We start from the raw sequence: 13,282 nt of genomic DNA on the forward strand, positions 1-13,282 counted from the left end.
ATTACTTTTTCTAGACTGTAAGTTGTGTCAGCTGTTGGGCTAAGCAAGTGCAGATAAATGACCCAAGAGATTATTAAAGTATCTATTATAACAAGATTTAATGGCATCATAAATCTAATGACAACTTTCATCCGTTTTAAAAGAATTACCTGCATGGCTTCTCAAAATATTTAATAAGAACGAACAAATACATTGGCTTTTTTCCAGAGAGGAACTGATGTTAACAGTTACTTAGAGATTTGAGGACATGAATATTCTAATTCAACAAGCAGTCACTCAATAAATATTTATGAAGCCAAGTCCTTGAGAAACTCAGTGACAAAACAAAAGAGCCCTGTCTTCAAAGAGCTTACATTGTACCAGGAGTAGACAGATGATAAACACTGGATACAATAAATAACATATATTCTGTGTAATAAGAATGTGAAGAAAATGTAAAGCAGTATAAGTAGAATAGGAAAGCCTGAGGCAACGTGGAAAATATGTTACTATATGACTCAGCAATTCCACTATTAGATATACCCCCAAAATTATGAACATATGTTCACACAGAAACTTGTACACAAATATCCATAACATCATTATCCATAATAGTAAAAAAACAGAAGTAACCCAAATGTCCATCAACTGATGAACAGATAAACAAATGTGATATACCCTTATGATGGAATATTATTCAGCAATAAAAAGGAATGGAATCCTGATACATGCTACAACATGGATACATCTTAAAAAACTGGCCGGTTGGCTCAGTGGTACAGCATCGGCCTGGCATGCGGAAGTCCCAGGTTCGATTCCCGGCCAGGGCACACAGGAGAAGCGCCCATCTGCTTCTCCACCCCTCCCCCTCTCCTTCCTCTCTGTCTCTCTCTTCCCCTCCCGCTGCCGAGGCTCCATTGGAGCAAAAGATGGCCTGGGCACTAGGGATGGCTCCTTGGCCTCTGCCCCAGGCGCTAGAGTGGCTCTGGTTGCAACAGAGCGACGCCCCGGATGGGCAGAGCATCGCCCCCCGGTGGGCATGCCGGGTGAATCCCGGTCGGGCGCATGCGGAAGTCTGTCTGACTGCCTCCCCGTTTCCAGCTTCAGAAAAATACAAAAAAAAACAAACAAAAAACATTAGGTTAAGTAAATTAAGCCAGACACAAAAGGCAAAACATAGTGTTATTCCACTTATATAAGGCTCCTAGAATAGGCAAACTCATAGACAAAAAGTAGACCAAGAGGTACAAAGGGGGTGGGGGCAAGAGAGAGAAAACGGAGTTATTGTCAAAAGGGTACAGAATTTCTGTTTGGGATGATAAAAAAGTTCTGGAAATGGACAGTGGTAATGGTTACCCAATACTGTGAATGCACTTAACGCCACTAAATTTTACACATAAAAATAGATAAGAGGGTAAATTTTATGTTATATATATTTTAGCACAATTTCTTTCAAAAGGCGCTATAATAGAAGATTGGATAAAGAAGATGTGGTATATGCAATGGAATACTACTCAGTCATAAGTAATGATGAAATATTGCCATTTGCAACAACATCAAAGAGCCTTGAGAATATTAAGTGAAATAACTAAATCAGGAAAAGCTAAGAACTATATGAGTTCACACATAGGTGGGACATAAAACAGACTCATGAACATAGACAAAAGTGAAGTGGTTACCAAAGGGAGTGGGTTGTGGGGGAGGAAAGTAAAGAGGACCAAATGTACTGTGACAGAAAATTATCTGACTTGGGGTGATGGGCACACAATGCAATGAATAGTTCACATGCTATCGATGTGTATATCTGAAACCTGTGTGTTTCTGTGGACCAATGTCACCCCATTAAATTTAATTTCTAAATTTAAAAAATGACATTATGAAGTCACTATTAAGTGATGACATCTAAGCTCCTGCAAGGCCCTCTTTGTTCTCCTTCCCCAATACCACCCTTCCTTAGAAGCACGCGAAGAAGAGCCCTGCTCACAGTGATTTCCCTGGTAATCAGATCTGGGTAATCAGATCTTGTGACTTGCTTTCGTAGACAGAAGTGAATAATCCAATGGGGTCAAATTCTAGCACTCTGTAATTTGAAATTTAAGAACAGAGACACACAGTATAGGAATTGCTGCATCTGAGTCATGTAAATGGCAGGACCCAGAGAGATGTTTCTGCTATTGACATTCCCACAGAAACCATGGGTGTCTGCCCTCTTAATCCTATTGTTGAGCTCATCATTCAATTTCTTGGATCTCCTCCAATACCCTTCTAATAAATTGCCTTCTTTGCTTAAGTTAGCCAGAGATGGTTTCTGCTCCTTACAAACAGAAGAACCTTATTTCTAAAATAATATAACTGCTCAATTCCTAATCTTCATCCATCTAGGCAAAGTTGATAATATAAGTAGCCTTTGCCTTCCAAATCCTTTCAGCTTTTGAGATCAGATAGTAAGAATTATGATAGCAAGGGAATACCTATAACTTGTTTTTCAAAAGTTCCAAGACAAATCAATACAAGAATTGCAAATAATTTAACTAAACATGAATTGAAACATGAGGTGAAGGGCACACTAGTCTCTGAAATTTTTACAAATAATACACTTTGATTTCCCACTAGCAAAGTTAATTAACAATTTTTAAATCCAGTTTTGTTTTTCATTGGTTTTTATTTGTTTATTCAGGCTCTTCTATTTAGTTCTAACAATGTATTATGTAGCTCCTAAAGAATAATCTGAAGAATCCTCTTTTCAACACAAGATAATAATATGTAGAGTGGTAGTATCCGCTCTTAGTGACTGTTTCATATTTAGTCATTACCACAAGATCTTAAGAGAGCTAGGTAGCTAAGAATTAATTGACACCCTAAGTTCCAGGACCCAATTCAGTATACCACACTGTATTTAGTCATCACGCCTCTTGAGTCTACAATGAGACAGTTTATCAGTCTTCCTTGTTTTGTGTCTTTGTTTTTTGTTTGTTCATTTTTAATCATTTTGACAGTTTTGAAGAATACTAGTCAGATATTTGCAGAATATTCCTCAATTTAGATTTTTCCCCATAATTATACCAGGGTGAAGTGTTTGGGGGGAGAACACCACAAAGATGAAGGGTCCCTCTCATCACATCACATCAGCTGGTGACCAAAACCTTCATCACTTGATTAAAGCAGTTAAAAATAAATAAAACTTTTATTTATTTTTTTATTTTTATTTATTTATTTTTTTATTTAGTTTTATTTATTTTTAATTAAGGGTTGGAGATCTGTAGTATAAACTACTGCTCACAAAAATTAAGGGATCAGGGAACATGCAGATACTCCAGTACTTTCAGCCTTTTGTATAGTGCATTTTCACCAATGAAATAAAAGTTGGTTTTGCATCTCATTTGCATAATTGAACAACTTTGACTTGTTTGCTTTTCTGAAGTTCTTGTTTAAGAAAAAAAAATCAAATGCTTTTTTTATTGCTTCACATTCATTTTTAAATATCCCCTAATTTTTGTGAGCAGTATATAAAAATACCTATTGTTAACCAATCATTGATTTGAATTTTGAGAGAGCTAATCATTTTAAAGATAAGCAATAAAAACATTTAATAAATTGATATCTCTCTCTCACACACACACACACACACACACACACAAATACCTATAGAAACTGAGAAACTGACTAAGGCAATAAAAGTTTCATAATGAGTACTAAGATTACTAAAACGACCAAGTTAGCCATGCTACAGTGCATACTCCTTACACATGTAAACACTTTTTCTAAAATTAAATATTCTATATATTTACTGTATAAATCAAGTCAACCATTTGTAATTACTCAGCATTACTTGCCAGACAAACATTGCTGCATAATACATTTTAAAAATAATAACAATGAACAAAAACACTGTATGGTAAATATATGACCATCTATTTCAGCAACATGCAATTTCCTGGTTTGTGGTTTTCCTCCACTAACCAAGACCAGGAAAATGCTTTATTTATGCTTTTTAAAATAAATATTGTCAATTAACAGTAATAAGAAACTGAAGAAGTCTTTGAAACATTATTTTCATTTTTAATGAACTTACCTGACTATAATACTAATAGGTGTGTGATTAATAAAATATATATAGAATCTAAGAAATATTTAAGATATAAAAATTAAAATCACTGGCCCTGGCCAGTTGGCTCAGTGGTAGAGCACTGGCCCAGCATGTGAATGCCCCAGGTTCGATACCTGGTCAGAGAACACAGGAGAAGCAACCATCTCCACCCCTCCCCTTCTCCCTTCTTTCTCTCACTCTCTCTTCCCCTCCCACAGCCATGGCTCAACCTGTGGTTCCAGCACATCAGCAGGGATGCTGAGGATGGCTCCAAAGAGGCTTAGCCTCAAGTGCTAAAAATAGCTCTGTTGCTAGCATGGCCCCAGATGGGCAGAGCATCAACCCCAGACTCAAGCTGCAAGGTGGATCCTGGTTCGGGTGCATGCAGAAGTCTGTCTATCACCCCTTCTCTCACTTGGAAAAGAAAAACTTTTAAATAAAAAATAAATTAAAATCACCAATCCATCATCACACAGTGTCAACACTATTTGATTTTCTTTCTCTATTTTCCATATATCATATATTATATAGTTTAATTAGAATTACGGTTTTCAAAAGGCATATATTAAAAACTTTCCCACCTAAATCTGCATGAGAGTAGAAAGATAATCACAAAAAAATAATGTATCAGTACATTAGAAAAGCTCAGTTTTTACACATTAAATAAATGAATGAGTGAAGATCATTAAAATTTCACTACTTTAATTATAATCTGGTGATTCCATAACCATATTCTGATATTTAAAAAAGAGTAAAATTCATTGTTATTATGCTCTAAATTTGTCATAAAAGTCTACTTTTGTTTTTTCTTTTATATTTATATATGAAGCCACACCCTGTGCCTAGAATTTAAGTTTTTAAGTTTGAGTCTATGGTATCATCTCTATTCTGTAAGTTATCTACATACAATCTGTATAAGAACAATTCCAAAGACAGAATCTGATTATCAGAAGTCTGATTTATGAAAAAAAAACACAAATAAACCTCCTGTTAGACCTAGAAGGAAGCCACACAGTTGCCTCTGAATTCTAAAGCCAAGCATCAGGGACATCTGAAGAGGGGTGGCAGTTTACCTGAGCTCTCCAAGACAGGGTCTAAAAGCTGCAGTGTTATTTATGAAATGACTTCCAAGTTTAAGAAATAGTTAACTTTTCAGCTTAAAATAGACTTTATGTGCACCACTTCAGAAACTGTCTTTGTATTCAAGCTGATTTCAAGTCCTATAACATGACACTACTGATCCTTAGACTTCCCAAAACAACTCAGTATTTCAAGATTATGTTGTTTTCTTCTTCCCCACTAAACACACATGCAAGTGTCCAAATGGATTTTTAGATATTTTTATCACATTAACAGATGCCTTAGTCAAAACAAAGCTAAGTTTACATACCTAGTTTTATCAGGAAATAATGGCTGTTACTTGAAAGGGTTCTATCTGGAAGATATTAAAGATAACTTGCAAATTATGCAAAAATAAAAGTTGACTATAACTATTTCTTATTCTACTCATCAAACAGTCCTACTAAGAGAAAGAGTTTTAAAAATATAATAACAGTAGCATAATTGAGTAAGAGAAAAAAAGATAAATCAAATCTATAAGCATTTAAATATAAAAAGTTTAAGCAAGAAAAAGATCAGGCAGGGAAATTTAAGGAACTATAATTGAGGACAATAAAATGTACTCATTTATACAGTTTTGCTCATTTGAGGAACTAAGTCAAAATTACAAACTGGTATGTCCTGCCATTACCCTACCTGATTGACCTCCATTGCTGAACATGGAAGCAAAGGAACTGAAAAGTTCACTGAACTGACCAAAATCAAGCCAGAAGTAAAAATAAGGGCCCCAATGTCTCTGACAAAGAGACTACAGCGATTCACCTTTGAATGACAGGGATACTTCTAAGAAATGTGTCCTCAGGTGATTTTCTCATGCAAAGACCATAGGCTGCTCTTAAATAAACCTTGACGGTACTGTAATTGCATGTACTGTACTTTTATATAATGAACTGTGCAGTAGGTTCGCTCACATCAGCATTATCACCAGAAACACATGAGTAATATTTTGCACTAAGGTATTACCATGGTTAAGAAGTCACTAGGCCAGTGTTTCTCAAAGTGTATGCCAGGGTGCCCTGGCAGATGCATCCTATGGTATTCCAGTGAAATATGTGCCTGTTGGGGACCAAAACACCAACAGGGTGTTTGGAGTTTAGATTTTTGGGGGACAGAGGTGTGGGGAGTTGGCTGTAAACTGACAGTCTGCCCAACGCCCCACCTCACTTGCCTGATTAGGTTGCCAAAGGCTGTTAAGCTGTGGTGCTGGATTGTTTACACTACCCCCCATGTTCCCCGGAAAGAATGGAGGCAAGTTTCTTCTATTCTTTGTTTGGTGTAAAGTTAAGATGATATGTATGGTGGGGGTTTTCTGCACTTGGTAAAATTCTTGGGGTGCCTTGGAAACACGATCAAAGATCTCACTGATTTGCTAATGGCCCACTTTGCCCTATAAATAAAGCAAGATGTGGTTTTGGGGCACGCTTTGTTCTTGCCAGCAGCAACTACAGAGCCCTCCTGACACTGTACTTTCTTAATTCCACGTATTTTCTTAATTCCACACCATTCCCACTCGAGACCTGGAATTACTAGCTGCACTGGTTTGCAGCATGTGCCCAGATATAAAAATAAATATAGTTACTCTATTATACCATTTCATTACAGAAATACAGCTTTTTGTTGACACATCATTATTATATTTATTATTAACACATCATTATATTATTTTTAGATAAATACACCCAAATAAAATGGATAGATTTCTCAAAAAGAAGTGTGATATTGAAGAATCTGATTCTGGAAGTGAGTAAAAGTTCATTGTAAATAAAATAGGAATTGAAGGCTGACAGGCAGAATTGAATTTATAGCATTTTCCATCACTTAACATTGAACAATATGACTGGATTAGAATCTCATTTATGGAAGCTTCAAAGTGATTTTGGCTTAACATTAACAAAAGAACTAGCAGCTATATCCACTGATTGTAGATTGATGATTAAACATAGGAATTGTCTCTTGAAGCTTTTTGGAATTCTATAAAAGAAGAATACATGGCAATATCTTAAAAAGCTTTGAACATTTTACTGCAATTTTCAACATCCTATTTATGTGAATTAGTATTTTCTACCCTCAACACAATTAGGAGTAAAAAGAGAGGAATTCTTCAATGTATTGACGAGGAAATGAGAGTTTGCCTTTCAAATGTATGCCCAAACATTGAAGAAATCGCTAGGACACATCAGGCTCATGTTTTTCATAAACACAAGAATTAAAAAACTTAACACATTCGCATGGGGACCTGCCGAATTTACTAAATCTTACTAAGAATGTATCTATATATATAAAAAGATAACTTTTTGTCTTTTTTTTATTTTTTAACCCCTTTTTTACGAATTCTAAAAAGTAAGACTCAAAAAATGTAACATAAAAATGTTTTTTAATGTCAGAATAAATTTAATTTTGTCGTATTTATTTTGTTTAATTACCATAAAAGCACGCTTGGGCTTCACATTTTTTTCTTTAGTATTTGATTTAATTAATATAACATATTTCTCAGAAATTTGTATATAGTGCACCTACAATTATTTTTAGGATTTTAAATGTGCCCTGACTTCAAAGAGTTTGAGAACCACTGCTCTAGGCAATAGAAATGTTTAAGCTCCATTATGATCTTATGGAACCACTGTTGTATATGTGGCTGACCAAAGCCTTCTTACGCTTCGAGGGATTAGGATGCCTTGCAGTCACTACCTCAATGCATGGTCACCTTAGAGTTTTCTGAAACCTTAACTAGTAGGTGTTGATGACTCTTGGTAGATACTGAGGAAAAAATATCAAGCCAAAGGCAGCAACCACTTAAGCATGAATATAGACATACACACACACACCCCAACCCATATATGCACATTTGTCACTTACTAACCTGTCAACTCTGCAGAGAATAGACAATGAAGGAATTATATACCTTTCACTGCTTCTACTACCCCACCCATCCTAGAAATTCTGCTATGTCCACTCCCACTGTGTGGTACCTGATCATGGATCAAACTGATGTACCCAGAAATATAGTGTCTGGTGCGGCAACAACCAGGGTAGTATATCTCAGTATAAAGAAAATGGAGAAAGGGAAAAGGGACAAGTAATAGTGCACCTGAAATTGTGGGGCACATTCCAAAACTGCCAACTTCCCTTTTAAAAGAAAAATAAAATCTATAGCCCAAAAAAATTCATTTATTTTAAAGAAATTCACCATCTTTATTCAATAAGATTTAAAGCAATTTTCCTTAAGTCAGAATAAGAGTGCTTCTGCAATAGATCTTGAGATGAATAATTAAGTTAGAAAAACCAAAGCAGGCCCCTTTTGCACCTGGGAGAATACTTCAGTTTGCAACAATTCAGGATTCAGAAACATTAGGTAAATACTGGTTAAAGAATAACTAGAGAAAAAGGAGAAATGCAAATCTTTGTAACTGAGGCGTTCTAATTTCTCAGACTGAGAAATCAAATTTATAAGCTGCCTCACAGACCCTAACAAAATCCTTCCATATTTCCAGTGGAAGGGCCTCTAAGAAGGGCGGGCTAAACTCTAATATAGTGAAACTATGATTTTTTTCAGCTAGAAAATGTGTTACCCTATTGCAAAAACTCCCAAAGTTAAATAATAACCATGTATATCCTCTCAAATTTATTTACACCTTAAATGTTAAAAATCAGGCAAAATTTATTCCCAGATAAATATTAATTATCTTGAAATGCTGTATAAACTCAACTCTCATTAACTACCCTCCTAAGTTGAATTTTTTAAAAAATCCTGCCCTCCTAAGTGTCTGATTGCCTGACCTATGTTGGCACAGTGGGTAGAACATCAACCTGGAACGCTGAGGTTGCCAGTTCAAAACCCAGGGTTTGCCTGGTCAAGGCACATATGGGAGTTGATGTTTCCTGCTCCTCCCTCTATTCATTCTCTCTCTCTCTCTCTCTCTCTCTCTCTCTATTCCCTCTAAAAATGAATAAATAAAATCCTTTAAAAAAAAGTGTCTGATAAAGAACTAAAATACAAATCAGAAACTTTAAGCCTAATTTTTAGCTCTTTCATTGAGTTTTTAACATTAAGTAGAATTGTTTCGGCTAGATACAATGCCAGTGTCTCCAATCCATCTCCAGATACACTTTGACAATACACACTCCTTTTGATGAAATTGAAGAGCCACAAAAATATATGCATACAATTTTCCTAATACTTTCCAAAAAATTGGACTCTTTCATTTCCATCTCTGTCATTCAATTTTATAACAGGCACAGCATAAACTCTCCTCGGTCTCCAAAGACATGCTGACACAAAAAGAGAATAAATGACATGAACAAGGTCACACAGTTAATTAGCAGCAGAACTACAATAAGATCTTAAACTCATAGAAGAGCATGGAAATTCAACTAGAAGCATGAACTCAGTCTTTGATACAGAAAGTGTATAAATAACAACCCTACAGCAATATAATGAAAAACTATAACTACCACTCTGCTTTGATTTCATAGCCCTAAAACCAACTTGCAAAATAAATCTCTACTAATTGTATTCCAAGCGAGTCAAGTCATCAATGCTACTCTGCCTAGAGAGCATTTCATGTGGCCCAGACACAAGCTTCTGCAGGCTTTATAACTCCTAAAATCCGAGGTTGATAAGGTTCCACAGATTAAAGAAAAAGAATATTCAATCAAAACACCACGCTTCACCAACAGCACCGTTTCTAAAGGTCCTTCCTCACTTTAGAATCACCTGCTCAAAGGTCTTGTCCTGTTAACTATTACAAGACTCAGTTTGTTAATAGAAACACAATACTGCACAAGCAGTCTAAGGAAACTCAGTTTTCAAAACACTAGCAAGAAACGCTGAATACAAATAAGAAATATTTATACAAACATATATGCTAATGCAAGGGCATGCTTATTTTTCACTCCAGGCTCAAAGAAGATGATGTTTGGTTGCTGGCTGCAACCAAAGCAACCAGCACTCAAGTGGGAATCTGGGGACAGGGTTACAGTTTCAGCTTTGGCATTAATGTCTTCCGTTTCTTGGGCAGGTCTCTTCATTTCTCTTCCCCTCAGTTTCTATATCTCTCAATAGAGTAGGGCAGACTCCAAAACTGCTGTGTAGTAGCTTCCTGATTTCCCATTGAAACCCCTCCATGCATATAGTTAACCAAACACTATGAAAACATGACCTTTTGTTTGTCTAGGTTTTACACTTTATTCCTAATCCATTTTTATTATTTTGTCCACAACTGTAGCTATTGCTCATGATTACAACAGTTAACATTTATCTAAGTGCTTATTAATTGACAGGTACCATGCTAAGCACTTTATATATATCAGCATCCTTCTTCCTCACAACAGCCCTCTGAGACAGAAACCATTATAGATCCCATGTTTTTAAAATGTGAGAAAACTGAGATACAGAGCGATTATGTGACTTCCCTAAACTCATAAGGTTCACCAGTGGAGAAGCCAGGATTTGACCTCAAGCATTCTGCCCCTAGAGCACCCAAGTAGAGAGTCTTCGGAGGGTAACTGTGAAATGCAGCAGAGTTCATCAGCGAAATATTGTGTGTGGGGGGGGGGGGGGCAAAAACTGAACTTACACTATGGATTCTCTCAGAAACAAATAGTAGCTCAAGGCTTACAAAACGAGCATGAGCACTGGCCACGCCACCCACGCTTCAGTGTCACAGGTAAATAACATTGATCTTAAAGTGATTAAATTAAATTTACCTTCTTTCTTTCACCCATAGGGGGGTGCACAAACAACAGAAACTGTGTAAGTTCTAGGGACTTGAAAGTCACCTGTAGAGCAGGCACTACTCCATTATAACATGACTGGAAGTCACTGTCTAGGGGCATTGCATGTTAAGTCATGCACCCTAAAATCTAACACAGAAAACAGTGACCAGCCAGGAGTAGAAACACCAGTTCTGCAGCCTGAATTCTCCAAGACTCAGCAGTCTACATGCTGAGACCACGAGAAACAAAAAAATATATACACACATCAAAATAGTATATTGCAGTGTGCATTTAAACTGGGAACTGGTATTCTCAAGCAAGACAGAATATACCAGTAATCAAGGAAGTCCTATTTAACCATCCTGCAGTTATATATAGAGGGTAGGGACAAAAGTAGGTTTACAGTTGTGAGTATGTGAAACAGAATTTATTTTTGCATATTATTTATTGATTATTGTATTATTTTCTACAGGAACTGCAAACCTACTTTTATCCCTCCCTCTGTGTGTGTGTGTGTATATACTATATTATATCTCATTCATAAAGCAACTCGAAAATCAGGAGCACTACACTTAGTTGAGTTCCAGGAGAGGTTCAGCATTTCAATGCGCCAAGGCCTGGGAAGTGGAGAAAGCAAGTCTGAGTTCTAGCACCCAGGAGGCCCACATGACCTCTGAGGGTCCCAGCGCCCCGGAGGGCCCTGGGTTGCCTTCGACAGGGGGCGAGTCGTGCTGTGGCAAGGCCAAAGGAAATTACTTAAGCGAAGAAGGCACGGGCTGCTGCTGCCACAGGGGAAAGTCACACTTTGGCTCACCACTTCGCTTGAGTTCCACTCCAAGGCCACGGACTTTTATCGCCAGCTCTTACAAACCCGGCCCTGAGACGGGTTGAGAGCAGTAGCGAGAAAAGATGGGGAGAGGAGGTGTGTTGTTTTACCTTTAACGGAAAACAAACATTGTAATCAAAACAACCCGTGGAGAAGCCAGCGAAGACTTCTTCGCCAGGCCTGTCTCTGGGCTTCTGAATCACTTCCTCCTTTTCGGGGATGTGTCTCTGAGTTGGAGATCGTGAAGTTGCTGAGAAGATCATGCCTCTCGGGGCAGCTTCCTGCGCGCCAGCGAGCCGAGCGTACCGCGCTGTCCGCGGGCGCAGACCCTGCCCAGCGGCCGGGCCTTGCTCGGCGGCAGCGGGAGGACGCAGTGGCGCGCGAAGGGACTGGATGAGCCCCGAGGAGACACCAGCGCTGCCCAGCCCGCCCTCAGCTTACCCTAGGGTGCTGATGAAGCCGTTGACCGAGCCCTCCGCGTAGAGGGACACAATGTCCCCTATGTAGAGGAAGCTGGACATTTTCTCAGACATACTGCTTCATGCTCCAAAGTAGACGTCCTTCCTCTTCTCGGAGCCCTCGCCGCCCTCTCCAAGGAACCGCCGCGGCCGGAGCGCCGAGAGCGGCTGCAGAGGGTACGGTCTGAGCACCGAGCGTCGGCTCAGCCCTGCCCCGCGCCGGGGGAGCTGGTCAGGAGCGAAGCAGCAGCCGCGGACACCCGCGACGTGCGCAGCCCGAGCACCCGGAGAGCCGCAGCAACGGCCTCCCTGGCAAGTTTCCTGTTTCTTTCAGAAGTTTTCTCTCCAACACCTTTGCTCCTCCTCCTCCTCCCTCCTCCGAGCCCCCTCCCTTCCCTGCGCCCCACCGCGACAGTCACCGCCACCGGGAAAGAGCTGGAGTTTGCAGAGCCTCCCGAGCCCTCGGGGGAATTTTTGGACCAGGTGGTGGTGCCCATTGGGCGTAGGGGAGGAGAGGAACCCGGGGAGAGGGAGTAAGAGGCCAATCAGGCAGCGACAGCCGGGGGCGGAGCTGGACCGGGGCGGAGCGACTCCGGGAGGCCCGGCCACCCTGGAAGCCGCTGAGGTAGTCGCTTCGCCCGCGTGCGGTTAGCACGCGGGGAGGTGCTGGAGGGTCGGCGGGGGCCCCAAGACCGGGAGGTCGCGCCGTATAGTCGTCCAGGAGAGGCTAGACCTGGGATGCGGCAGTCCCGGCCTGGGAAAATGCAGGATGGCGGGGCCCAGAAGCTTTGCCGGAGCTTGGAGGGGGGCAGTGAGGCTGAGAATTGGCGAAGGGGTGGGCGTTAGGGACCTGAGCGGTGGAGTGAGCCAGCGGTTCGGCTGGAGATGAAAAGGAGGAGCCGCAGTGTGAAGGTTAGATGAGTGGGGGTGGGTAATTTGCTGACGAAGGGAGAGGAAGGTGTTGAAGTCAAGGAAAAAATAGAAATAAAAAATAAATACATAATAAAGAAAGAAAATAAAAGGGAGAGGAGATAGAGGGGAAGGAAGGGAGAGAAGGAGGGAGAGAGGGTCTCTTTTTGGAGTATATCGTTTTGTTTT

At 39.5% G+C, this 13,282-nt stretch overlaps 1 protein-coding gene across 3 annotated transcripts in view; it reads right to left on the minus strand.

The window, feature by feature from the left end:
• Window positions 1-12,941, minus strand: part of ITPR2 (inositol 1,4,5-trisphosphate receptor type 2) — a 525,086-nt gene extending 512,145 nt beyond the window's left edge. For all 3 annotated transcript variants that reach the window (XM_066264976.1, XM_066264974.1, XM_066264967.1), the window contains exon 1: window positions 12,168-12,941. In XM_066264976.1, coding sequence (XP_066121073.1) covers window positions 12,168-12,259 — 92 coding nt within the window. In that variant the 5' untranslated portion in view covers window positions 12,260-12,941. The remainder of the gene's footprint in view (window positions 1-12,167) is intronic.
• Window positions 12,942-13,282: the final 341 nt, after the last annotated feature.

Source organism: Saccopteryx bilineata, chromosome 1, assembly GCF_036850765.1.
Source record: "Saccopteryx bilineata isolate mSacBil1 chromosome 1, mSacBil1_pri_phased_curated, whole genome shotgun sequence".
In the NCBI taxonomy this organism is placed as follows: domain Eukaryota; kingdom Metazoa; phylum Chordata; class Mammalia; order Chiroptera; family Emballonuridae; genus Saccopteryx; species Saccopteryx bilineata.